The sequence below is a fragment of the Haliotis rubra genome, unplaced genomic scaffold (genome assembly GCF_003918875.1).
Source record: "Haliotis rubra isolate DU_JTF1 unplaced genomic scaffold, ASM391887v1 Scf414, whole genome shotgun sequence".
Lineage (NCBI taxonomy): Eukaryota > Metazoa > Mollusca > Gastropoda > Lepetellida > Haliotidae > Haliotis > Haliotis rubra.
In genome coordinates, this window is record NW_025767096.1 from 937,617 (window position 1) to 964,424 (window position 26,808).

The 26,808-nt window shown below is 39.9% G+C and overlaps 1 protein-coding gene across 1 annotated transcript; it reads right to left on the reverse strand.

Moving 5' to 3' along the window:
• Window positions 1-26,087, reverse strand: LOC124288277. The gene is made up of 18 exons (XM_046724791.1): window positions 26,045-26,087; window positions 25,157-25,338; window positions 23,469-23,604; window positions 21,017-21,177; window positions 19,992-20,145; window positions 19,608-19,696; window positions 14,359-14,457; window positions 13,304-13,426; window positions 12,162-12,273; window positions 11,478-11,638; window positions 10,036-10,116; window positions 9,160-9,387; window positions 7,992-8,121; window positions 6,732-6,841; window positions 5,434-5,506; window positions 2,872-2,984; window positions 1,485-1,559; window positions 1-513 (listed from the first exon to the last, which is right to left on the reverse strand). The coding sequence occupies exons 1-18, from the start codon at window positions 26,085-26,087 to the stop codon at window positions 4-6; spliced, it is 2,580 nt and encodes an 859-aa protein (XP_046580747.1). The 3' UTR covers window positions 1-3.
• Window positions 26,088-26,808: the final 721 nt, after the last annotated feature.

Below are 26,808 nucleotides of genomic sequence, written 5' to 3' on the forward strand. Positions count from 1 at the left end.
GTTTCATTGAGTATTATGTTTCTCAGTTTTCGAGTTAGATTGCAATTCATTGGTCCTCTTTTGAGCCAAACGGACTATACCACTGGACAAACTTCCATTTTGATGGAAGCTGTGGTGGCTGAGTGAGTGTGGACTGGTGATAAGGTGCCTCACTCTTAGGGTGTGGGTTCGAATCCTGGAAGGGACCCAACCACCCCAAAAGAAAATAGTACAAGAATCTGTCCTTAACCGGGAAAGTATAATCCCAAGCGTAACATATGTTACATTTGACCATTTTTTAAATGGCACTGTGACTCGAAAATGGATAACCCCAGGTAACCCAGGATGCATCACACCATTACTGCGTCGGACAAATTGCAGACCACTAATCGTTCTGCAGGTTTCCGGACAATGTTGTCTAGTTCCTCTCGTAGGGCACTTCGGTGTGGATGCGTTGGTAGACGATAAAGGCAATGAGGAGTCCGATGACGGTGCCGAAGATGACCATCCCAATCCCCAGACCTGCCATTGACCCTGGAACATAGAGCATGATATGTGGAAATTTACCCTGGGAATAGTCTTCTGATGTCATATAACTGACTGACTGACTGAGTTTGGTTTTACGCCGCTTTTAGCAATATTCCAGCAACATCACGGCGGGGGACACCAGAAATGGGCTTCACACATTGTACCCATGTGGGGATTCGAACCCGGGACTTCGGCGTGACGAGACAACGCTTTAACCATTAGGCTACCCCACCACCCCTGATGTCATATAATATTTAGATATATATATGTGAGCTACAGAACCCTATGGCTCTGAGGTTTGATATAAGGATTGTGTGTTTGCTTGTGTGTGTCTTTTACACTATGTTTGTTTTACACTACGGTTAGGAAGTTTGTGGGACTGAGAAAGAAGTGTTGATTAAATATGAGTGAGTGAGTTTAGTTTTACGCTGCACTCAGCAATATTCCAGCTATATGGCAGCAGTCTGCAAACAATCGAGTCTGGACCAGACAATCTAGATCAACAGCATAAACATCGATCTACGCAATTGGGATACATTGACATGTGTCAACCCAGTCAGCGAGCCTGACCACCCTATCCCGGAAGCCACCTCTTACGACAAGCATGGGTTACTAAAGATCAATGCTAACCCAGATCTTCATGGGATGGAGGGTCTGAAGAACATGCCCATTTCTACTCATGTAAATAATGAGTGAGTTTGCTGTTATGTCGCTTTTAGCAATATTCCAGCAATATCACGGCAGGGGACACCAGAAATGGGCTTCACATATTGTACCCATGAGGGGACTCGAACCCGGGTCTTCAGCGTGACGAGCAAATGCTTTAACCACTAGGCTACCCCACTGCCCAACTCACGTTAATAACAAATAACAGATGAACACATGCAACATCTTGAATCATTATTGAAATACATTGCAGCAAGAAAGGATGAACTCAAATTTCTTGAATGCAAATTTAAAAATGTCCTTGGCTGTACCTGCGCTGTAGGAACGCTGGCCTCCACGGGTGAAGACACAGCCAGTTTCATGGAGTATGGGTGTACAATAAATATCTGCAATGACAGAACAGCTCATCAGTTCCACAAGGATTGATCTGGACATCTTCATACAGAGGAACAGATAAGCAGCGTATTTGCGTAAATTACGCAAATATTTATATGAAAACTCAATTCCTATTACGTCTAATGCGTACATGTACGCTTGATTTTTTGTAAATGCTCAATACATTTGATCGTACATGCGTACACACAAAAATGTTATGGCATATTGAGAGGTTCTATTTCAGCACATGAACTAGGCAACTTGCAGTCTTTCTTATCGTTTCTCATATTACTGTTCAAATATAAACAACAAACACGTTAAGCAACAGTTAAACTTTGTTATATTTTTACAATTAATGGAAAATGACACAATACCCAATTGAGTTTGAGTGAGGTAGGTACAATTTATTTGGTAACTCAAAGGAAAATTAGTATACCCAATTGAGATGAACACAAGTGCCTACATAACTCAATGACCCAAAAAGTTATCTGTAGCTCTGTTCATAGTCAGACACACAGACACCTAGATTCAGGAAATGGCATCTAAACTTTTAATATACCCAGTTTATGTGATTATAATCATTATAATAATGTCAATTTTTTATGCATAAAATTCTATTCAATAAGTGTGTACTTGATTTTTATTCTCAGCTCCCTGGGAGGTCCAGACTCGATTGTTTACAGACCGCCACCATGTAGCTGGAATATTGCTGAGTGCGGTGTAAAACTCAGCTTCCTGGGGAGTGTACAGCCCAAGCTGCTTGTGAGGCATTACAAGTTTAACAGTCATATTACCATCTCATCCTACCGGGTACCCACTCAATGATGGCTGAACAAAGGCATATTTAAACAGTCACTTTATTGTCACACAACATGTCTGTATGTGGAGCAGGACTGAAGCCTTAGGAAAACCTTTCGAAATTGATTTTCTAGTATCTAAACACTACAGGAACACCCAATGAATAAGTCACTGAGTCTCCTTGGAGATCCATTAAGTCACCTTAGGTTGTACAACAACCATATGTTTTGTTTGTTTCTTTGTTGTTAATGCCATACTCAGCATTATCCCAGCTATTTTTTGGCAGTCTGTAAATAAACGAGTTTGGACCAGACAATCCTGTGATCAACTGAATAAGCACCAATCTTGGCAGCTAGGATACGATGGCATGTGTTAACCAAGTCAGCGAGCCTGACCACCTGTTCCTGTGAATCGCTTCTTACGACAAGCATGGGTTGCTGAAGACCGATTTTAAGCTGCATATTCATGGGTACAACCACAGGTTGTTGGTCCTCTCTATCTGGAATCTGTACAGCGTATACTGACCTTGGGGTGTTTGGGATAGTTGACGCCAAAGACGATGCCGTGATTAGAGGACTTCATGATAAGTTGGTAGGCTTTCTCCAGTGAAGTCTCGCTGGGCAGGTTGATCACATTTCCTGGTCAGTGGAAACACAAAGGCATTTCAAACATCTGGTACACAAATGTAAAACAAACATTCATAACAAACATGGATCGCAAACATCTGGTACACAAACATGTATTACTAACGCTGAAGGGGTGGTTGTCAGCACAGGTACTACAGATATGTACCCCAGGTACGTTTCTGTATACAAAGTCAAAATACAGAAATGTACCCAAAACAGCATATGAGTCCACATTCTGCAATCCAAAACCGAATGTTGTTTTTCCCGTTCAACCGACTGCGAGTGGTATTGTGCACCATGAAATATTCATTACTGTGTATGCTCATTTTTTATATAACACGATCAAATGCATCTAATACAACAGTATGACAGTTCTGATCAAGAAAACGACACAATCCGGAATGGAATGATCCTGGGTATGTTTGTGTATTCAGATTTCTGGAGTACCTGTGGCAACAACGACCCCTTCAGCAGTACTGATTGTACCAATTGGAGTATTATACCAACTGCATTGTTCTACACAATGTATGAAAACCATCTCATCCAAAATATTTGACCAACATTTGTTACAAACAAATATAATAAATACTAACATTCGATAGACAAAATTATATTACAAACGCCTTCCACAGTTATCAAAAATATGTGACACACATATGTTATAAATATGACACACAAATGTCATTAACACAAATATCCAACACACAGACATGTATTAAACACAGTTATAGATCAGCACTGTTAATTGAAGCACCTCAGACGATTGAGTCACCCTGCTTCAATTAGGGTTGCAGAAATATCCAACACCAAGACATGTATTAAACACAGTTATAGATCAGCACTGATAATTGAAGCACCTCAGACAATTGAGTCACCCTGCTTTAGGGTTACAAAATTATCCAACACCCAGACATGTATTAAAGACAGTTATAGATCGGCACTGATAATTGAAGCACCTCAGATGATTGAGTCACTCTGCTTTAGGGTTACAGAAATATCCAACACACAGACATGTATTAAAGACAGTTATAGATCAGCACTGATAATTGAAGCACCTCAGACGATTGAGTCACCCTGCTTTAAGGTTACAGAAATATCCAACACCCAGACATGTATTTTAAGACAGTTATAGATCGGCACTGATAATTGAAGCACCTCAGACGATTGAGTCACCCTGCTTTAGGGTTACAGAAATATCCAACACACAGACATGTATTAAAGACAGTTATAGATCGGCACTGATAATTGAAGCACCTCAGACGATTGAGTCACCCTGCTTTAGGGTTACAGAAATATCCAACACCCAGACATGTATTTAAGACAGTTATAGATCGGCACTGATAATTGAAGCACCTCAGACGATTGAGTCACCCTGCTTTAGGGTTACAGAAATATCCAACACACAGACATGTATTTAAGACAGTTATAGATCGGCACTGATAATTGAAGCACCTCAGACGATTGAGTCACCCTGCTTTTTAGGGTTAGGGTTACAGAAATATCCAACACCCAGACATGTAAGACAGTTATATTAAGACAGTTATAGATCAGCACTGTTAAAGAATTGAAGCACTGATAATTCAGACGATTGAGTCACCCTGCTTTTTAGGGTTACAGAAATATCCAACACACAGACATGTATTAAAGACAGTTATAGATCGGCACTGTTAATTGAAGCACCTCAGACGATTGAGTCACCCTGCTTTAGGGTTGCAGAAATATCCAACACCCAGACATGTATTAAAGACAGTTATAGATCAGCACTGTTAATTGAAGCACCTCAGACGATTGAGTCACCCTGCTTTAGGGTTGCAGAAATATCCAACACCCAGACATGTATTAAAGACAGTTATAGATCGGCACTGTTAATTGAAGCACCTCAGACGATTGAGTCACCCTGCTTTAGGGTTGCAGAAATATCCAACACACAGACATGTATTAAAGACAGTTATAGATCAGCACTGATAATTGAAGCACCTCAGACGATTGAGTCACCCTGCTTTAGGGTTGCAGAAATATCCAACACACAGACATGTATTAAAGACAGTTATAGATCGGCACTGTTAATTGAAGCACCTCAGACGATTGAGTCACCCTGCTTTAGGGTTACAGAAATATCCAACACCCAGACATGTATTAAAGACAGTTATAGATCGGCACTGTTAATTGAAGCACCTCAGACGATTGAGTCACCCTGCTTTAGGGTTGCAGAAATATCCAACACACAGACATGTATTAAAGACAGTTATAGATCAGCACTGATAATTGAAGCACCTCAGACGATTGAGTCACCCTGCTTTAGGGTTACAGAAATATCCAACACCCAGACATGTATTTAAGACAGTAATAGATCGGCACTGATAATTGAAGCACCTCAGACGATTGAGTCACCCTGCTTTAGGGTTACAGAAAGAACCAGTTTCTAGTTTTTTTAGGCTTGAGGCATATATATTAACAGTACCTTTGATTGGGGCCTTGTCCAGCAACGTGAATGACACAATTATATGGTCTTTATTGTCATCATCTTGTCTCACCTGCAACACAGAGTTATCTCCCTTGAATATGGGTATCACGAACAAGCTTTATGCTCTTTTCAACATGGTTGTTATAGTACTGTCAGAAATAGAAATAAAACTGTTTTTAGGCTGTTACTCTGTATCCCTAAAATTTACACAATTGCAAATAGCATATGTCGAAATAACCCACTTCGGCCTAACTGGGCGTTCAGTGGAATGCGTAATAGGATATCCAGAAAAGCATGTTTTACTCGTAAAATCGGGTCCAAACTTAGAAAAAATACGAATAGCTGCTGAAAACAATAGATCAGACTATAGATGGCAATTAGGTCGCTCAGCCAGGTATGACGACAGACCGTCGACTCACCTGGCATGAAATGCACGTGCTGCCTGCAGGCACAAGGGGTCATCTCTAAGATGTGTGTGCTTTTTCATGTGAGTTGACTATGTCTCATCTAGTGATAACATCTTTCGTGTCTTTCTTTCATAAAGTTTATGTTGAGATATGTAAAAGAATATGATACCCGAAAATCATAGAAACGCATCGTAGTATATAGGTGGCATGACCACCCGAAGATCGACAGGACTGGATATTATTTGTAAATTGTTATGACGTGCCGTGTACCTCCCCAGTATCATTGCCCTAAAGGATTATCTTATCTTAGTTCATATCTCTATCCCCCAGCCCGATCCCAGGTTTTGCTTTTGTGACGACCCCTCCTATCTGTTTCTTTTTATAGTGACTGTGAGACTCCATGGTAGCTACATCCTTAATAGTTTCAGCATAAAAGTTATTATTTTTTACGTCAGCTATCGTTTATAATGAATCTACGACTAAATTCAAATTGGGCATTTAAAAAGTGTCCTTTGTAATACAATATCATCACACACTAATTTGCATTGCTCATTTCTGCACTAATTTCCCCTCAGTAAAGTCCTATTTCTCCGTTTCCTATCTCTCTACCACTGAGACTGTAGTTAGGCCGAACTTAGTTTAACAGATATTTCACACTTTCACATATCAACTACATAAATTGTAGAGATAAATGAGGAAATACAGTTTTTTTCTATTTCCGACAGTACTATAGTTTGTTGTTTAACGTCACACTCAGCAATATTGCAGCTATATGGTGACATTCTGTAAATAGTCGAGTCTGGTCCAGACAATCCAGTTATGAACATGACATGACATAAGTCAACCGAATCACCAAACAATCAAAACTGACTGTAACATTATTCTCACCTTAATGTCTGCGATTCTGATGGCGGAGACATTTGCACTGTTGGCCAGTGAATTCCTGAGAAGGGGGAAGAAGATGGTCTTGTGTCCATACACATCCTCGTAGTAGTTCCCTGACAACAGACACAACAGAATATATCCTCGTAGTAGTTCCCTGACAACAGACATACAACAGAATATATCCTCGTAGTAGTTCCCTGACAACAGACATACAACAGAATATATCCTCGTAGTAGTTCCCTGACAACCGACATACAACAGAATATATCCTCATAGTAGTTCCCTGAAAACAGACACACAACAGAATATATCCTAGTAGTAGTTCCCTGACAACAGACACACAACAGAATACATCCTCGTAGTAGTTCCCTGACAACAGACATACAACAGAATATATCCTCGTAGTAGTTCCCTGACAACAGACATACAACAGAATATATCCTCGTAGTAGTTCCCTGACAACAGACATACAACAGAATATATCCTCGTAGTAGTTCCCTGACAACCGACATACAACAGAATATATCCTCGTAGTAGTTCCCTGACAACCGACATACAACAGAATATATCCTCGTAGTAGTTCCCTGAAAACAGACACACAACAGAATATATCCTCGTAGTAGTTCCCTGACAACAGACACAACAGAATATATCCTCATAGTAGTTCCCTGAAAACAGACACACAACAGAATACATCCTCGTAGTAGTTCCCTGACAACAGACACAACAGAATATATCCTCGTAGTAGTTCCCTGACAACAGACACAACAGAATACATCCTCGTAGTAGTTCCCTGACAACAGACACAACAGAATATATCCTCATAGTAGTTCCCTGAAAACAGACACACAACAGAATACATCCTCGTAGTAGTTCCCTGACAACAGACACAACAGAATATATCCTCGTAGTAGTTCCCTGACAACAGAATATAACCTCATAGTAGTTCCCTAACAACAGACATACAACAGAATATATCTTTTCCTGAAAACACTTAAACTGTGTTTGTGCAACATTGTTTTCCAGATGAATGAGTGAGTAAGTTCAGTTTTAAGCCACTTTTAGCAATATCACGGTGAGGAACACCAGAAATGGTCTTCACACATTGTACCCATGTGGAGGATCGAACCTTCAGAGAGTCTTCAGAGATATGAGCGAACACTTTAACCACTAGGCTACCCCACTGCCCCTGATTGGTTGGGACTTGTGGAAGGTGGTGAGTAGCCCTACCCTTGCTGATCCACCACCAGTGAGTTCTCTTACCTGAGGTAGTAAAGGTGAGATACAGACTCCTCTTTGTCATTCCCTGGTAACATGGGCTGATGTCGAACACCTCCGGGTCGGGGTGGCCAACGTGGAAGTTGAAAATGTTCAGAAACTTCTCATGGAAATTCTTGCAAAATAAAAATTCGAATTAATCACTTTCATATCACACATATCTAAATGAATTGGACGTAGAGTCTGAGTTACCCCTGCTGAAGATCACACAAAAATTAATTGTCAGGCTTCCAGATAAGGTAATAATGTTTAATCTGCTTGACTGACTGACTGAGTTTGGTTTTACGCAGCTTTTAGCAATATTCCATTAACCTCACAGTGGGGGACACCAGAAATGGGCTTCACACATTGTACTCATGTGGGCATTCGAACCCATGTCTTCCGTGTGATGAGCCAACGCTTTAACCACTAGGCTACCCCACCGGCCCTTCAAATAGATGACGTTTGAGATAGAAGGAGACCTCTTACAGTATGGCTTGCAGATTTATTTTTGTTTGAGGACACTCAGTGGCAGCTAATAATTGAAGTGCTACTAAAATGTCACTGGCAGTTAGTAAATGGAAATTAAACCAAACTTTCATGTTATCAACCTGTGGAGGGGGGCATAGTGGTATTGCCCTGTTTAATCATACTAAGAAAACTGTGTGATAGCACAGCTAATAATTTGACTCACCACTTCTGAACACAAGCTGAACACAACAAAAATGTAATTATTGATGCTCATGGTCGATTAAAACTAGATTATATATAATGTAACTATGTAATGTGAATAACGAATCGCTTGCTTTCGGATTTGGTGCTATGACATTTTCTGCTTTTAAATAAGAATGAAATAAATACACATGTTTTTAAACTGTACTTGAAATGTTCATGAATGCAGACTTGTTCTCGTCAGTATATGGCTGAAATAATGCCAATGTGCCCCCTATTTGATTTAATACACCATACAATATTCATATCTTATCCGTATTATATGTTGGACAGAAATTTTTGTGGAGCATAGTTAGCTGATTTGTTTACTTGAAATCATTTCTAACATATATTTTCTTCTATCTCTCAGTTTTGAAAACAAATGGATGAAAATCAAATAATTACTTTTTGTGTTACAGTAACAGACTTGCACTTCTCTTAACTGACATCTAAAAAATCTCACTCTTTGTGTGCCATTCCTATTTCCTGATCCTTGACCTGGTGAACCTTGACCTTGACCTGGCTGTGGTTGACCTTGGCCTGGTGGACCTTGACTTGGCTGTGGTTGACCTTGACCTGGTTGTGGTTGACCCTGACCTGATGTTTTCATAAGATTGGAGGCTGTGATGTTTCTGAAGTACATGCCTACTATGAGAGAGTTGGGTGACGGTTTTCCTGACACAGGTGCTTGCTGGAAAAACATAAATGAAGGTCACAAACAGGTGCATGGTGGTAAAGGGAAAGAAAATAGAAAACAATGTACATAAACGGGTGCAAGGTACAGAGAACAGAAAATAATGCATACAAACAGGTGCTTGATGGGATGACAAGGGACAATGTACACACATTGGTGCTCGATGATGACATGAATGAAAACAATGTTTACAGCTGTGCTTGAAGGGTGAGTGCGGGAGTTTAGTTTTACGCTGCACTCAGCAATATTCCAGCTATATGGCGGCGGTTTGTAATTAATCGAGGCTGGACCAGACAATCCAGTGATCAACAGCATGATGTACGCAATTGGGATACGATGACATGTGTCAACTAATTCAGCGAGCCTGACCACCCGATCCTGTTAGCCGTCTCTTACAACAAGAATAAGTTGCTGAAGACCAATTCTAACCTGGATCTTCACAAGCAGACAGTGTTATAATATTGAGAAGGGAAAAACTGCAAGATGGTTTGGTGCATCAGTGAGTGAGTTTAGTTTTAAGCCGAGCTCAGCAATATTCCAGCTATATGGCAGCGGTGTATCAATATTCAAGTCTGGACCAGGCAATCCAGAGATTGACATCAGAGTTTGGTGCATCAGAACCATGACTGGAGTAGAACTAGTTACCTTCATGAAGTAAACCTCTTGTACCATGTTATTCTTGGTGACATTGGCCCAAACATTCACTGGAATCCCACGCAACATTCGCTGAAACAAGGGAGATAATTACAAGTGAGCAAGTTAAAATTTAACGTCGCATCAGCATTAGTTCAGCCATATCGTCACGAGTGTTGGGAATTGGTGTAAATCTCATAATTGATGATTGGTTCATTACAACCGATCAATCATCGAAAATAATTGGTTAGCGTCATTTATCAAATTTTCCTGGTTATGTTTGTTAATGCACAAAAAATAAAGAAAAAACATGTAGTTCTCTCTTTTTTTTCTGCAAAATGCACAAAATGCATTTGCAAATTTCACAACTTTAAAGGATGACTAGTGTGTTAAGAACATACATTTCCTGGAGTTGTTAAGATAAACTTAATAATGACTTGGAACGAGTTTGTAGTGCTTCTGCAATGTCGAGACAAAATCAACCTTTTGAAATATATTGTTATTGCAAACAAGTGGTCCAAAATTGTTTGTGTTCCATTATGAAAACACGATTGATCGCTTGGTCGTTTTGTCATTGCGACCAATCTTCGATTATTTCAATTAATCGGACCACCACTAATCGTCACTGAGGTAGTTATGAATAAACATACACAGCACACAAGTGAGTGAGTGGATACTTCATGTGTCATGGCAGCTTACTCAATATTTTTATTCCATGAAGTGCAATAGTAAGGATCTGGGCCCTGTTTCACGAAGCTCTCGTAAGCCTAAGATCTCGTAACTTTCCTCGTAGCTTTTCTGGTGTCCCCCGCCGTGATGTTGCTGGAATATTGCTAAAAGCGGCGTAAACCCAAACTCAGTCAGTCAGTCAGTCGTACCTCCTATACTGTAACATAGGAGGTACGACGCTACGAGAAAAGTTAGGAGAACTTAAGCTTTACGAGAGCTTCGTGAAACGGGGCCCTGCTTAACTGGTTTGTTTGTTTGTTTGTTTGTTGTTTAAGGTCGCACTCAGCAATATTCCAGCTATATGGCGGACTAAATCATAGAGTGTGGACCAGATAATCCTATGATCAACAGAATGAGCATTGACCTACACAATTGGGATACGATGACATGTGTCAACAAAGTCATCCAATCCTTGCAGTAACCACTTCTGACAAGCATCGGTTGCTGAAGACCAATTCTAACCTCAATTATCACAATCCAGTGATCAACAGCATGAGCATCGATTTTACGCAATTGGGATATGATGACATGTGTCAACAAAGTCAGCGAGCCTGGCAGTCACCTCTTCCGACAAGCATCGGTTGCTGAAGACCGACGTCTAACCAGGATTATCACAATCAAGTGATCAACAGCATGAGCATCGATCTACGCAATTGGGATACAATAAATGCAGAGGCAAAACAATTAACAAACATATCAATTTCATTTCAGAATTCACAGCTTACCACCCCTTGGTACACAAAAGACTTGTCCTTGAGCTTCAACAATTCCTGGGCATGCATCATTGTAATGTTGTGTGGATCCCCCACCACAGTCCTCCATATCTTCTCCGGCATCTTCTGGATTGTACAGTTGCCCTCCGCTCGGTCAATCACGTACTCCAAACCTAGAGTGAGTGAGTGAGTTAGTAGTCAGTGAGTGAGTGAGTTAAGTTTTACGCCGCACTCAGCAATATTCCAGCTATATGGCGGCGGTCTGTGAATAATCGAGTCTGGACCAGACAATCCAGTGATCAACAGCATGAGCATCGATCTGCGCTATTGGGAACCAATGATATGTGTCAACCAAGTCAGCGAACCTGACCACCCGAACCAGTTAGTCGCCTCTTACGACAAGCATAGTCACCTCTTACGACAAGCAAGGGTTACTGAAGACCAATTCTAATCATGTGCTCGAAACCTAGAGTGAGTGAGTGAGTGAACAGGGTTTAACACTACACTTAACACTATTTCACTTGCATAACAGCATGTCAGTGTGTTTGGTTCAACATCACCTTGTATTTCCTGAATCACAGACCGTTTCAACCTTTCAGTTTGTCATTTCTATCATGGCGTGTCAGCAGTGTGTGCACATCTACTTCCAACTTTTGTCGAATATTTCGTAATTTCTAAGTTCTTGTACGTTCGTACCTGTTTTATAGTCCTCAATCTTGGTGATCAGGCCAGCTCCGTACTGGTGCCTGTCATCCTTACTGTAAAACCTGTCGAACCTCAGCATCTTGAAATTGTAGTCAAAGTATGCCTGGAACAAAATGTACACACTGGATCAAAGTACATCTGAACAAAGAGTACACACTGGATCAAAGTACATCTGAACAAAGAGTACACACTGGATCAAAGTACATCTGGACAAGGTGTACACACTGGATCAAAGTACATCTGGACAAGGTGTACACACTGGATCAAAGTACATCTGGACAAGGTGTACACACTGGATCAAAGTACATCTGGACAAGGTGTACACACTGGATCAAAGTACATCTGAACAAGGTGTACACACTGGATCAAAGTACATCTGGACAAGGTGTACACTGGATCAAAGTACATCAAACAAGGTGTACACACTGAACAAAGTACATGTGAACAAAGCTGTACACACTGGATCAAAGTACATCTGAACAAAGTGTACACACTGGATCAAAGTACATCTGAACAAAGTGTACACACTGGATCAAAGTACATCTGGACAAGGTGTACACACTGGATCAAAGTACATCTGAACAAAGTGTACACACTGGATCAAAGTACATCTGAACAAAGTGTACACACTGGATCAAAGTACATCTGAACAAAGTGTACACACTGGATCAAAGTACATCTGAACAAAGTGTACACACTGGATCAAAGTACATCTGAACAAGGTGTACACACTGGATCAAAGTACATCTGGACAAGGTGTACACATTGGATCAAAGTACATCTGGACAAGGTGTACACACTGGATCAAAGTACATCTGAACAAAGTGTACACACTGGATCAAAGTACATCTAGACAAAGTGTACACACTGGATCAAAGTACATCTGAACACAGTGTACACACTGGATCAAAGTACATCTGAACACAGTGTACACACTGGATCAAAGTACATCTGAACAAAGTGTACACACTGGATCAAAGTACATCTGAACAAGGTGTACACACTGGATCAAAGTACATCTGGACAAGGTGTACACACTGGATCAAAGTACATCTTAACAAAGTGTACACACTGGACAAGAGAACAAGAACACATGCTGAGTCAAGGTATTTTCCAACGGTTCTGTTGTTTACCTTCATATTCTGAGGTGGTGTCTGGTTCCCTGAATCAACCTCCACGTCAAGTGTGAACTGGTCGACAAGTTTCGGCAAGGGGACAGAACTCTTCCGTCCAGTGCATACAACTCCTCGAGGTGTCTGAAGATTCAAGAAACATAAACTTCAAGCAGAAGACATCACCACTGTAACTAAAATTGTCTCAGTATAAAATTACAGAATTTGTCACCATCATTGGAATTTTACCTTTGTTTGTTTTACACAATACTTGGCAATGTTCCAGCTATGAGATGGCAACCTACAAATCCAAGTGGCTGCTAAGAGTTACTGCCCTTGTACAATCCTGTACCAAATTTAGTGTCCTAAAAACAAGGAGGTGAGATGAGTTTAACTCAGCAATATTCAAGCTATATGGCGGCGGTCTGTAAATATTCGAGTCTGGACCAGACAATCCAGTGATCAACAGCATGAGCATTGATCTGCGCAATTGGGAACTGATGACACGTGGTCAACCAAGTGCGAGCCTGACCACCCGATCCCGTTAGTTGCCTCTTACCAAGCAAATTTCATAAAACAAGGCATTTCATCTTTCTAAGGGAGGTGGGGTAGCCTGATGGTTCAAGTGTCCGCTCGTCATGCTGAAGGCCAGGGTTTGATTCCACACACAAAGTACACTGAAGGCCAGGGTTCATTCTCCACAATGTACAATGTCTAGTGTGCTCCTGCCGTGACATTGCTAAAAGCGGCGGAAAATCAAACTTATTCATCTTTATCATTTATGACAAAACTGTTTTGTTTTTGTTTTATGGATTTTTGGTTGAAAGGTTGAAAAAAAAATCAGACCTAATGCAATGAACAGGAGCCAATTTCACAAAGCTGTCGCATCTCTACGACAGTTGTAACCCTTGAACAAGACTTAAAACTTGATTTAAGCTCAGTTATCCCTTTTATTCATATACCTAAAGATCTCTGGGATATTTTGCATCATCACAGCGATCTTTCACAGAAAATGCCAGTTTTTCTTTTTTCCGGAAAAAGATTGTAAATCAAGCAAAAATATTGCAAGGCCTTACCTCAAAAACACTCATGTCCTTGATTGGCCCTGGTTTGAAGACGGAGAACTCGTATACATGGGAGAAGTTGTGAATGCCTGATGTCGCCACGTTGTCCAGCTGAAACAGATGGATAAACCGCGTGATGTTGACAACCAGGGGCCCGGTTGTTCAAAAACTCGTTATCTTTAACAAGCCGTTAAGTACATTAAAACGACTGTTACCTAATAACAGAGGGTTATCTTGTTGTTCAAAACTCTGTTAACGTGACGTTAAGTTAACACACCTAAGGATCGCCAGCTAACTTTTTAACAGTGTGGTTAACTGGCAAATGGCGTTCATGGCTAACACTGCTTTCATGATGCCAGTTCAGCAAAGAAAGGATAGGGTGTACCGTGGACTGGACTCGACATTGGAAATTATTCTGACGAAGAGTTACATGCGAAACTGTATCTATGCACATCATAGGAACTAAAATACATGATGTACAAGTACATGATGCCTACGTTTCATCTTTTAACACTTGTGGAAAGGTTTATATATGCTTTACTACACTAAATGTGTGAATTTCTTCTGTAAATATTATTCAAACAAACACTTTCAAAGAATATAACACATACACCTATACCCACGTATGATATGATATTGATCAAGGCTAAATGTAGATAATTAAATTAGTTTCATGAAAAATATCCGAACGATTACATTATGATACTGAAAGTGTAATCGGCGGGATATGGTGACTGTGTATACTCTTATTCTACCAACCTTCACCTCAGAGAAATTGCCAAATACACTCCCACTTTAAGAAAGAGAAGAAGCCAGAAATGCCGATTATTACCGTTGTCGTTCTGCGTGATTTTTTGCGTCAGTCATGGCAGCACAGAAACTTGACAGTTTCGTGTAAACACATCACATTCCTGTATTGTATCTATTTTTAATGCCCTATTACTTGCTACTATGCTATTTCCATGCAAATGGGTGTCTGAAAATTTGAGAGAATGCTACACAGTGTAAAGTCTGAGAAATTTTCTTTGTTTACATTTCAAACAGGTGTTGTCTTTCGAGCACAGCAGTTGTTTCCACCCCAATATCTTCGTTTCACTTTATCTAGACACTTGATATTGATGCCGAAAAGACCAGTTGTAATTAGATTCTAAAATGTATGAGGAATTCAGTAGGGCTGGGACGAGTAGGAAACAATGGAATCGACGACCCATATATCTGTTGCACCGAATCGGAATCGAGTACCGAAATGTAAGAAATACATTCGGGTCAACTTTCTAAATATTCAATCACGATTTGACAGAGATTATTGTAGAAAATTTGAACAGTTGGTAATAAAACATTAAAACTGACCTCAAGCTATTTAATTTACGTCTGTTTAACCGATATAGAGAGTAACACCATTACTTACATTCCTTGTTATAACAACTAACGTTTTGTTCCTGCTGCTACTGTGACTTAACAACTCAGATAAATTACAGTCATTAAAACTATGCTCCATTAATCGGACAATACCAATGATGTAAAACCCGTGAATTTCCAGGTTAGAATATGGATCTTCAGTAACCCATGCTTGTCGTTAGAGGTGACTAACGGGATCGGGTGGTCAGACTCGCTGACTTGGTTGACATATGTCATCGGTTCCCAATTGCGCACATCGATGCTCATGTTGTTGATCACTGGATTGTCTGGTCCAGACTCAATTATTTACAGACCCCGCCATATAGCTGGAATATTGATTTTGTAAACACTATCCAATAGAGAGCAAAGTGCACTTGGGCGTTCGGTGTGAGTGTATTTATGAAAACATCTGAACACGATTCCAGGCTTATCGCAACGTTTCAGAATTATTAGTGATTTTATTAAAACTGATATCATTGTTAAATAATATGCTATTTTTTTGAAAGTCTATACTCCAAGTAATTATCCGATTTTGTTTTGATATGTTCGTCTGGCATACCTTCCACAGATGGAGTTTATAAAGTCGGCATTATATTTTTACTAATCATTTCAGCAATAGGCCTAATTTCTTTTCATTCTTCAAATGTTTAAATTGGAAGCAAATCATCTTTTTAAAATTCTGTATTAATTGATGAAAACTTACTTAGCATAAACATTGCTCTCGCAACTGATGTGTAGGTAAATAAACAAAACATTATTATGTATCTATTTCTGTTGTGAGTGATATGCAGGCCTACTTAAGTAGTCACTTTGATTAAATGTTATATTAGAATATCGAAACCTTTTTGTCTGGCAGAACACAACACTATCTCTTGTCATATTACACGATAATATTTGGAATTTTTAACTTATTTTATAACAATATCTGAATGCTAATGTTATACACTGATAGGTTCATATAAGGAATAGTATGGCACAATAGTATTTCTCTGCCGAATCGTTGCAGCGTTCTATAATACACTTATGAAATATAATACGTTTTCCGTCCTTGAAGACATTGAAAAGAACTATCTATGTATTAAATGGAGGTTCACCTGATTAATGAGTATCAAGGAAATTATGTTCATCTACTACAGCATTCTATAATACACTTATGAAATATAATACATGTTTTCCAACCATGAAGTCATTAAAAGAATTATGCATTTTCTGCAGTCACTTGTGAATTGAACTAAATGAAGGTTCATCTGATTAATGAGTATCGAGGAAATTATGTTCATCTATAAATTAGACGCAGCTTCATGTTTTCAAGACATCTTTCCGAATATGCGTCTGTGAAGGCGTTCAGATAATGACGATATTGCACAGTATTATTCATGAGAGTCTTGTCAAAAGTAAGGTCGGATAATAGATCGATTATATTCAGCAGTGTTGGCCCTGGGGCCTATAGTACGATTACAGTTTGATTAGTTGCATGTGGTGCCAGTAACATATTAAGTTTCTATTGGTATTGAATGCATATTTCAGATAAAAGCTATGGTATTAATTTCACAACATCTATATTGTTCGATGTTAAAAGATTTGGCAATGTGTGTTCATACATTACAATTTTTGACAGACTTGGCAAATAATTAATAAATGATATTGATAGCATCTTCACGACTTGGCCATACAGTCATGACAATTTAAGGAGTGAAAAGTGGCTGATAGGTCTTGTGGGAATTCAAAGATTCATTAAGACTGTAGCCGTCTAAGCGTAACTCTGTATGTAATATGTATACATTTTCTATCCACGGACAACATGCTTCTAATATTAATATTATTTTCATGGATTCATCATATCTTATCTATAGCTGTGCTATATAGTTTTCATTGATTTGAAATAAGTCCCACACAGAGCTGGGATCATATGTCTTTGAAATATAAATTATGCAAACGGCTGGAACCTTGTGTTCCAATACAAAGCGTTAAATAGCAGCTTCGACATTCCCATATGATAAACTATAGAGTTGGCCTGGATTACATTCTCTTCGTCCAGCAGAGAAATTTCTGACTTCTCTTTTTCCTTGGGGTGCAGGCGACATTTTGCGTTTCCATTTTTGGTAAACCAGAAGTAAACAGAACACAGAACTATGGGATACATGGAAGCTAACCAGTGACGTTAACCACACTGTTAAACTTTGACGCCGACGTTAGCTAACGGCATGACTAACCATGTTTTGAACAACGAATATTTAACGCGGTTACCTAACGCCTGTTAAGGATTTAACTGGCTGTTAGGAGTTAACCGGTGGTTAAGATAACCGAGTATTTAACAACCGGGCCCAGGAGTCAATTTAAGAGGTGTTAACCTACTTGCACCAGGTGCAACCTAAGATAAAAGCCAAGTTGCACCAGCCAAATTCCAGCTGCACTGCTCTTATTGCAATATGTAATGAAAGAAATATGCCATTGAATTAATTAAATCTTTTATTCAGAAGTTTACCCACTCAAGAATTGACTTGCACCTGGTGCAAGTTAGACTAATAACTAGGCTGCACTTTGTAATATTGGGCTGCACCAGTGCAAGTAACACTTGCACTGCACTAAATCTAGCCCTGGGAGTACATGTAAACTGTACAGCGCCCTTGCTTGTTTCCTAGTGAGTAATTAATAGACTGTACAGTATTACTGGTATATCGCAATACGCCTTACAAACGATACATATTGCAATCATTTGTTCTCAGAACCGGTATATTGGGTAATAACAAAATATGAAGTTTTTTCATTATCTCTATGACTTAAGGTAAAACCTACACAGACTTCCATTCACACTGAAGTTTTCCATTGTAATTAATTGACAAAACAGCCTACTTGACATACAATAAATTTAATAAAAATGAAAATACAATCCCTCAATATCAAATATCAGTTCGTAATTTCTGTTATCATAACATTTATTTTTAGGTCTTTAGTATGTAGAAAATAGGCTCTGCATGTACAATCAATGTAAATGCTTCAACAAACTTTCTTAGTGAGTAGGGACGGTGGGGTAGCCCAGTGGGTAAAGCATTCTCTTGCCACGCCAAAGACCCGGGTTCAAATCCCACATGGGTACAATGTGTGAAGCCCATTTCTGGTGTCCCCCATCGTAATATTGCTTGAATATTGCAAAAATCGACGTAAAACTAAACTCACTCACTCCTAGTGAGTAATTCCTTATGAAATTGTCCTCAACACATGGAGCATGAGTTTTCAGAGAACTGTTCTGCTTTGGCCTCTCTACAGGGTCGCAGCATGGGCACTGTGAATGTGTCTCAAAGCCAGGCATGGTGTATTTTGTTATTAGGACCCTATTCGACCAGGGATTTCTATTAGGAGAAATCATGCAGAGTTGGCGACTTATTCTACCAGGAACTTGCCCTCAAAGACAAGTTTGGATACTGGAATCTCCAATGGAGTACACACTTGTCACACTGAGTTACAAGGAAAGTTTCTGTTCTGCCAATGAAACTCCACTGGGAGAAAGCATGAGGTACAAGGGCCCTATTCTACCTTTCCCCGGAAAAAACAAGCATTGGTACTGGAACCTTCAATGGACTGACTGACTGACTGAGTTTAGTTTTACGCCGCTTTTAGCAATATTCCAGCAATATCACGGCGGGGGACACCAGAAATGGGCTTAACACATTGTGCCCATGTGGGGAATCGAACCCGGGTCTTCGGCATGACGAGCCAACGCTTTAACCACTAGGCTACCCCACCGCCCCATCTTCAATGGAAGACAAATATGGCACACTGAGGTACTGTTGACCATTTCTGCCAGGAAACACTACTGAAGACTAGCATGGTGTACTGGGCAGACAATCATTGGTACTATGAGCCTGATTTCCTTGGAACTCCCCACTGGCAGATAAGCATGTGGTACTGGAGACTTTTTCCGTCAGGATCTCTCCCCACCAAGACCCACTCCCTGTAAAACATGGCAAGGCCAAGCAACAACTTCCAGGAACTCTTCACTAGTCTGTCTCAACAGTCCCTCAATCATATTGTTTTCCCTTCCTCAAAGCCCTTTTTGTAATGCACAATCTCTATATGAAGCAAGTCTACATTTCCCTCAGGTTCACACTACCAAATCTCCTATCTTCCTGGGGCTCCTTTCAATTTAGATACAGACTCTTGTTCCAATCAGGTTATATTTTCAGAGACTATCTGTTTGTCTAGCTCTTCACGTTTCCCTGATCTCTCTGCCTGGTGTAATTACCTACCCTGTCCATTGATGTCAAATCGGATGGGGATGATCTCATTGCCACTGGCACTTTTATAGCCCGGCCGGCTGAAGTAGTAGTCGAGTCTGAAGGTGGAGTGGAGCTCAGGCGATACTTGACAGGAAGTCCACTGGTTCACCGGGATGCCCCGAACCTGACAACAAAAACAGAGATATTCCTCCTTACAGAAATGCACCTCCTCACCAGAGCTTCACCCTGGACTGAGAGGGACCTGTGATCCCTGGACCCTGGCTTTTAATGCTTCTCACATTTTCTCAGATTTTAGGTTGACAGCTACACAATATGGGAAGAATTCCAAAAGTGATGCAGGTTTCAGTCTTTTGCCACTTTGGCGAAACCCAGAAACATATTCAGCAGGAACCAGAATTCGTATTTCTGGAGAAACTAAGGGACATAACTCTGCACAGCCATTGAGACATCGGTGCCCTCACATGGTATAGTCCGTTTGACTTCATTTGAGACCGATGAATTGCTCATTAACACAAAATCTAATAAATGCAACAAAACCAAATTTTGCACAGTCACATGAAATCACCAGACCAACTCTGATGATTTGTCTCATAATTTTGGACACCTGAATAAAAAGGTTGTTAAACAAACGATCATTATTTTGTTGTCACTTTTCGCTATGTCTTACGAGGGAGGACCACTTGTTGGTAGAACAGCCAGGTGTGCAAGTTGCACGTGTGACATTTACATTTCACTGCACACGCTTGTTGATTACCTGGCTGTTCTACCAGCAAGTGGTCCCCCCTCGTAAGACATAGCGAAAAGTGACAACAAAATAATGATCGTTTGGTGGACATCGCTTATAATCAGAGTTGGTCTGCCGATTTCATGTGACTGCAAAATTTGGTTTTGTTGCAATTATTAGATTTTGTGTTAGTGTGCAATTCATCGGTCTAAAATGAAGTCAAACGGACTATAGTGAAAGTGGCAATATGAGAAATAAAAGTAACCATACATTCAATCAGACAAGCAAGACCTAGTTCTTCTGAACTCACCATTGTTTCACCAACATATGAAACATTGTATTTTTTCGAAAACTTGAAAACGTCCGACACTGAAGCCATATGAATCTTCCCGTCTGTTCCTCTCAACGTGAAGCCAAAGACATTGAAGTTCTCGCTGCCGTTGTTGATGCTTGTGGTGATGCACGTTTCATCTTTAACACAAAATATAGAATCATGACTGGATGTTAAGAACCAGTGCCCCTGCGAAAATCTCAGTTGCAAACAAACAAATAAACAAATATTTAAAAAGAATTTTTCTATATGTTTGGGCTGCCTGATAGGGATGGGCGATAATACCGGTTAACCGGTATATTGTAATTTGAACTTCACAATATGATATATTGTGGTACACTTTTTGCGAACAAGGGAAGAAGTAGCCTAGCTAGGCCAGAATCTCCCCCTTTGGATATATGAGAAAGGGTGGAGAAGAAGTAGCCTAGCTAGGCCAGAATCTCCCCACTTTTCATAGAAAACAGAATAAAATATCCTAGTTTAAACAGGGTGGAAACTTTAGCCTAGCCCAAACTTTCCCCGGGGTAAGAATATCCTAGGACAAAACTTCCCCAGGGAAAGTTTGGCCTAGGCCAGATTCTCCCCGGGGAAAGTTTAGACCGGGCAAGAAATGGTCTGCTACATCAGTTCACCCGATACGATCGGCAATTTCCGTGACCATTCAGAAGTATAAAATCACATTACATACCTCTGATTTTCCCACACAGTATGTATTTCCTTTAAATCTTAATAACTCGTTTGGTATTAAATCAAACCTTGAGCTATTATAATTTTTTTATATACCTCTGATTTTCCCAAACAGTATGTTTATCTCCTAAGTATATCAACATGAACTGATAACAGAGTAGCTCTTTCTGCAAACCTTATCCGTTTGTAGACTGTAAAGTCTCAAATCTAAAAGGTACATCTAAGCAACTTCAGCAGAGAGATTACTGACAAATCTTAACATTGACACGGACTAACTTTGAGGTCAACTGATGTAAAAATGTTCTCTGGAGTTGTTCAAAATGACATAAATTTCTGACGCTGTAGGATATCATGACACAACACCAGGTTATACATTTTGTCCGCAATATAATCAAATCTTACCACACATGATATTGGAACGAATGCTATTCCAGAATTGGCCAGGGTGCCGTTGTTCAAAACAACCTTAGCGCTAAGGCTACCTTAAGTCAGTGTTAAGGTATGGGAGTTACGGTCACCTTAGTGCTAAGATCGCTTTGTACAACGGCACCCTGAACATTAAGTTTAAGCATGATTATGCAAATAAGACTAAATAATCATTTTCCTGGAGGTTGTGCCTAAGTAGCAGAGCTGCCAACCCCAAAGTGTTGCAAATAGTAGTTTCAAGGATCAAAATTAGTAGTTTGACCATAAAATTAGTAGTCAACTAAATACATAAAATTGTGATGGATTCTGAGAAAGATAATATGACACTAATCAAGAGTGAAGCTTTAATTACACATACCGGTTTCGGATAATCGAAGAGAAGGAACGGTCACCTGGTTAAATCATTCCGATATGATCGACATTTTCCGCCGGTACACAAATCGCAAAAGTATTGAAATCAGCTTCAGATTTCTGATGGACAATTTCGCTACAATTCTGTTTGCTACTACTTGCAATGATTCCAGTTCAAATAATTCATTAAATTTGATTAATGGAAGGTAAGTGAAGACCAAAAATGTATTTAATAGACGAAAATATATACGTTTTTGTCTGTATATCCGAATTTTAATGAAAGTTCTTCAAATTTCGTAGACTTTCTAGTGAATCATATCAACGTAGTTTGAGGCTAAAATTCGTAGTGACTACGATAAAATTTTAGAGGTTGGCATCTCTGAAGTATGCGATCATTGTGAAAATATAGTTTAGATCCCAACTGACAATATTCTCTATGGCTGAAAAATAAATGAGCTTCATACAATTTGGGTTTTACAAGAGTGAGTGAGTGAGTTGAGTTTTACGCCGCACTCAGCAATAGTCCAGCTATATGGCGGCACTCTGTAAATAATAGTCTGTTCCAGACAATCCAGGGATCAACAGCATGAGCATCGATCTACCCAACTGGGATACAATGACATGTGTCAACCAAGTCAGCGAGCCTGACCAACCGGTCCTGTTAGTCGCCTCTTACGACAAGCAAGGGTAACTGAAGACCAATCCTAACCCGGATCTTCACGGGTGGGTTTTACAAGACATAGAAATGTCCGCACAAAGGGCGAGAGTATACAGTGATTGAGTAACTTTTAGGGAATATTCAGCAAGTATCACATTGGGGAACACCAATCACTAGATTGTCTGGACTATCCATCATGGAACAAAAAAACTGTGTCAATAAACAAACCAACATAAGAAAGGAAATTATCTACCCAACCTAGTGCTTGTATTCTATTACATTATGTTGCAGTATGTAATTTGCACTTACTTGCTAGAATGTCATATCGTTCCTGTGTGTTGAAATTGTGAATACTTTTGGTGGCCTGTCCGTTTCTAGTTATCGTCAGTGCAACTTGCTTTGATTCGAAGTCATAACTTTCCAAGACCTCAATTGTTTGCTGAGACTGAAATATCGAAAATTGTGATTGAGTGAGCATGGTCTTACACTGAGGACACCAGAAATGGGCTTCACACATTGTACCCTGTGGAGAATCGAAACCCGGCTTTCTGTGTGACGAGCCAACACTTTAACCTCTAGGCTACCCCATCGCCCCTATTGAGAAACATGAAATAGTATCTTCAAGTAATGACAATATAAAGCTATAGGGGCAATGGGTGAGACGGGTTTTTATGTCACTTAGAGCATTATTACAGCAGGGGACACCAGAAATGGGCTTCACACATTGTACCCATGTGGGAAATCGAACCCGGGTCTTCGGGGTGATGAGCGAATGCTTTAACCACTGGGCTACCCCGCCGCCCATATTGAGAAATGTCCTCAAACATTAAATAGTATCTTCAAGTAAATTAAATATAAAGCTATAGGGGCAAAGGGTGACTTAAGGTTTACATGCCGCTTAGAGCAATATTCCAGCAATTTCACGGCAGGGGACACCAGAAATGGGCTGCACACACTGTGCCCATGTAGGGAATCGAACACGTGTCTTCGGGGTTATGAGCAAACGCCTTAACCACCAACCCAGTGATGGATTGAGGTATCTCGCTGACAAGCTTATCATGCAGGTTAACATGCTGAAATCTTCAAAGTGTCGCTGTCACCAAAATCGACTGGGCCCTGCGCCTTCACTATATGAAGCTTGGTGTCAAATATGAAGACAATCCAGTGACCGGTTCTTGAGATATCTCGCTGACTAGGGTAAAACATTAAATTACCCTTGTGACCTTGAAATGAAGGTCAAGGTCACCAAACTACCTTTTGGTCACTAGGACCTTCCTTATACTGTGATGAACCTAGGTACCAATTATGAAAAGAATCCTGTCAATGGTTCTTAAGATATTCCAATTCATACGGACGGACGGACAGACAGACGGACAGACAGTCTAATATTTCATCGCGAAGCGGGGGATAAAAATGCTATTTCAGATTTGTTCCCCCCTAAGTGGCTTTCACCACGAGTAGGCTGTTAAAAATAGAATATGCCATCAGCCATTCAGGTGTTATCATTTCCTACTATAGTCTGTTTGCAGTGAAAACGTACCAATGAATATCACTTTAAACAAAAAAGTAAATCAAATTAAGTGAAATTAAGATTGCGAATCCTCGTAAGTTTACCTTGCCAAATGAACATTTAAATCTCATCTTTCTATTCAACTTAGGGTAAAAGTTGTTTAACAAACGATATCATAGATTCAAATCGCTATTATGGGTTTGTATTACAACGGGGTAAGGGCAGTAGATGGAGCAGTGAAACAATTGCACGTGCGGTACGTGATGAGCGTTAACTTAGACCAACCCTACTTGTTCTCGGTGTTTCATTTAAAGTACAACAAAATCACAGAATCTTATGATGACAGACTAACATGCAAAAAGGTAGTTCCCTATATTATCCTGTTGCTCAGATTCACTAGAAAAAAACGACTTCCATCAAAATATTATTTTACCACTATTAATTAAATTTACAGAAACAGCTTCAATTACAACTTTTATTCTCTCACCTGTACAATATTGGCCTCCACTCTCATTTCATATTGTGTTGGCAGCTGGGGCAAATCGGGACCAGTAGTAGATGGTAACTGGGGGCAGACGAAGGTAAACTCACCAGTTACCATGGCAACAAGGGCGAGCACCACCATGAATTGAAGCATATTTAATGATGACGCCATCATCCCATGAGGTCCTGCAATAAAAATGTGAGAGTTAGCGAGTGAATGTGGTTGTTAAATGGGTTCTTTGCCATATCCGGTGAGTGAGTGAACAAAATTTAAATTAAAGTTATATCACTATCCAATGTATCCATTAGCTGATTGTAGGAACCCGAGAAGGTATGGGTTAAAATCAGTGTTCACAAATAGAGTCTGACCCTCTGACAAATCCGGCAGATTCGCCAACGGCCTGATAGAAGTCTAACACCCACCGGCCCCAGTGTCTATATTTTACAATGACTTTGACTGAAGTTGTTTTGTGACATGTGACACTTGTTTGCTGTTTATAAATCTTATGCTTGTTAATAAGTTCAATGCCAATTATAAGAAATGTTCAATCTGAAATGTGTGTTTAATTTGATTGTATGGGTCCTGTGAATTTTCAATGGGTCAGACAGACATCTGAAACTTGCAGGACCCAATGTCCTGTTACTTTAAAACACCATTCGCGAACACTGAAAATTGGTCTTCAGTAACCCATGCTTGTCGAGGCGACTAACAGGATTGAGTGGTCAGGGTCCCTGACTTGGTTGACACATGTCATCGTGCCCTAATTGTGTAGATTGATGCTCAAGACGTTCACTGGATTGTCTGGTTCAGACTTTTTTATTTGCACACATGATGCTATGTAGCTCAGTGTTGCATCCAGGAATTTGGGATTAAGGGGGACATCCCCCTTACCTGTTACAAAAGAGGGGGACCTGACACCAAGCGGGGATCGCATATTGACTGAAGACAGGTATTTACTGTAATGCTGATGCTGTCACAACAGTGACACAGGTCAAGAAACAGCTTTGGGGATTTGTCAACACGATTCGTGGTCTTGTTTATATATTTACCAAAGAAACTTTGATTTGCGATATGTAAATGCCTCCATGAGACAGATGCACACGTTAAGCAGGTGCGCGAGTTGACACAATATGATATGTGGTCAAATGTCGGACAAAACCATTCAGGGCACGTCAGAAACTGCATCGCAAATACAGGTTCTACCCAAACTCTCAATTGAGGATGTCTGATAATTATGCCGTTCGACTTGACATACACTAATAAATAAATATAAGGTCTAGTAATTCTGAATCCGAACAGATTTAATCTTTAACTGATCCCATTTGTTTCCATGGCAACAAACAAAAAGTAAACAGCCATTCACCACTGCATCACTTCAACACTTCATCCACTGGTTGGCAAATAAGTAAATATTTCACTGTTCGTCTTCTTTTGTCATAGCCCACAATAGGTTTCAGCCATTTAAATGTGTTACCATGGTGATACATACATTACATGGTCTATTGGGTGTAGCTGTGTTTGGGCCCTACTATTTGAAGCATACAAATCCTGTTGTGTATAACAAATTCTACAAGTACCGTTGAATAATTTGGTACGTTTTCTCAAATAAAGCATAATATTAACTGACAAATTCTTTAGATGCAAGTTGTTTCTTA

What these genes read in the sequence shown, in the direction of transcription:
- LOC124288277 (XM_046724791.1), bottom strand. Translation starts at nt 26,087, where the DNA reads ATGCGATCCCCGCTTGGTGTCAGGTCCCCCTCTTTTGTAACAG. An exon ending in ACGATATGACATTCTAGCAA is followed by an intron (nt 21,178 to 23,468) that starts GTAAGTGCAAAT and finishes TTTGTGTTAAAG; the next exon opens with ATGAAACGTGCATCACCACA. An exon ending in TCAGAATCGCAGACATTAAG is followed by an intron (nt 5,507 to 6,731) that starts GTGAGAATAATG and finishes TCTGTGTTGCAG; the next exon opens with GTGAGACAAGATGATGACAA.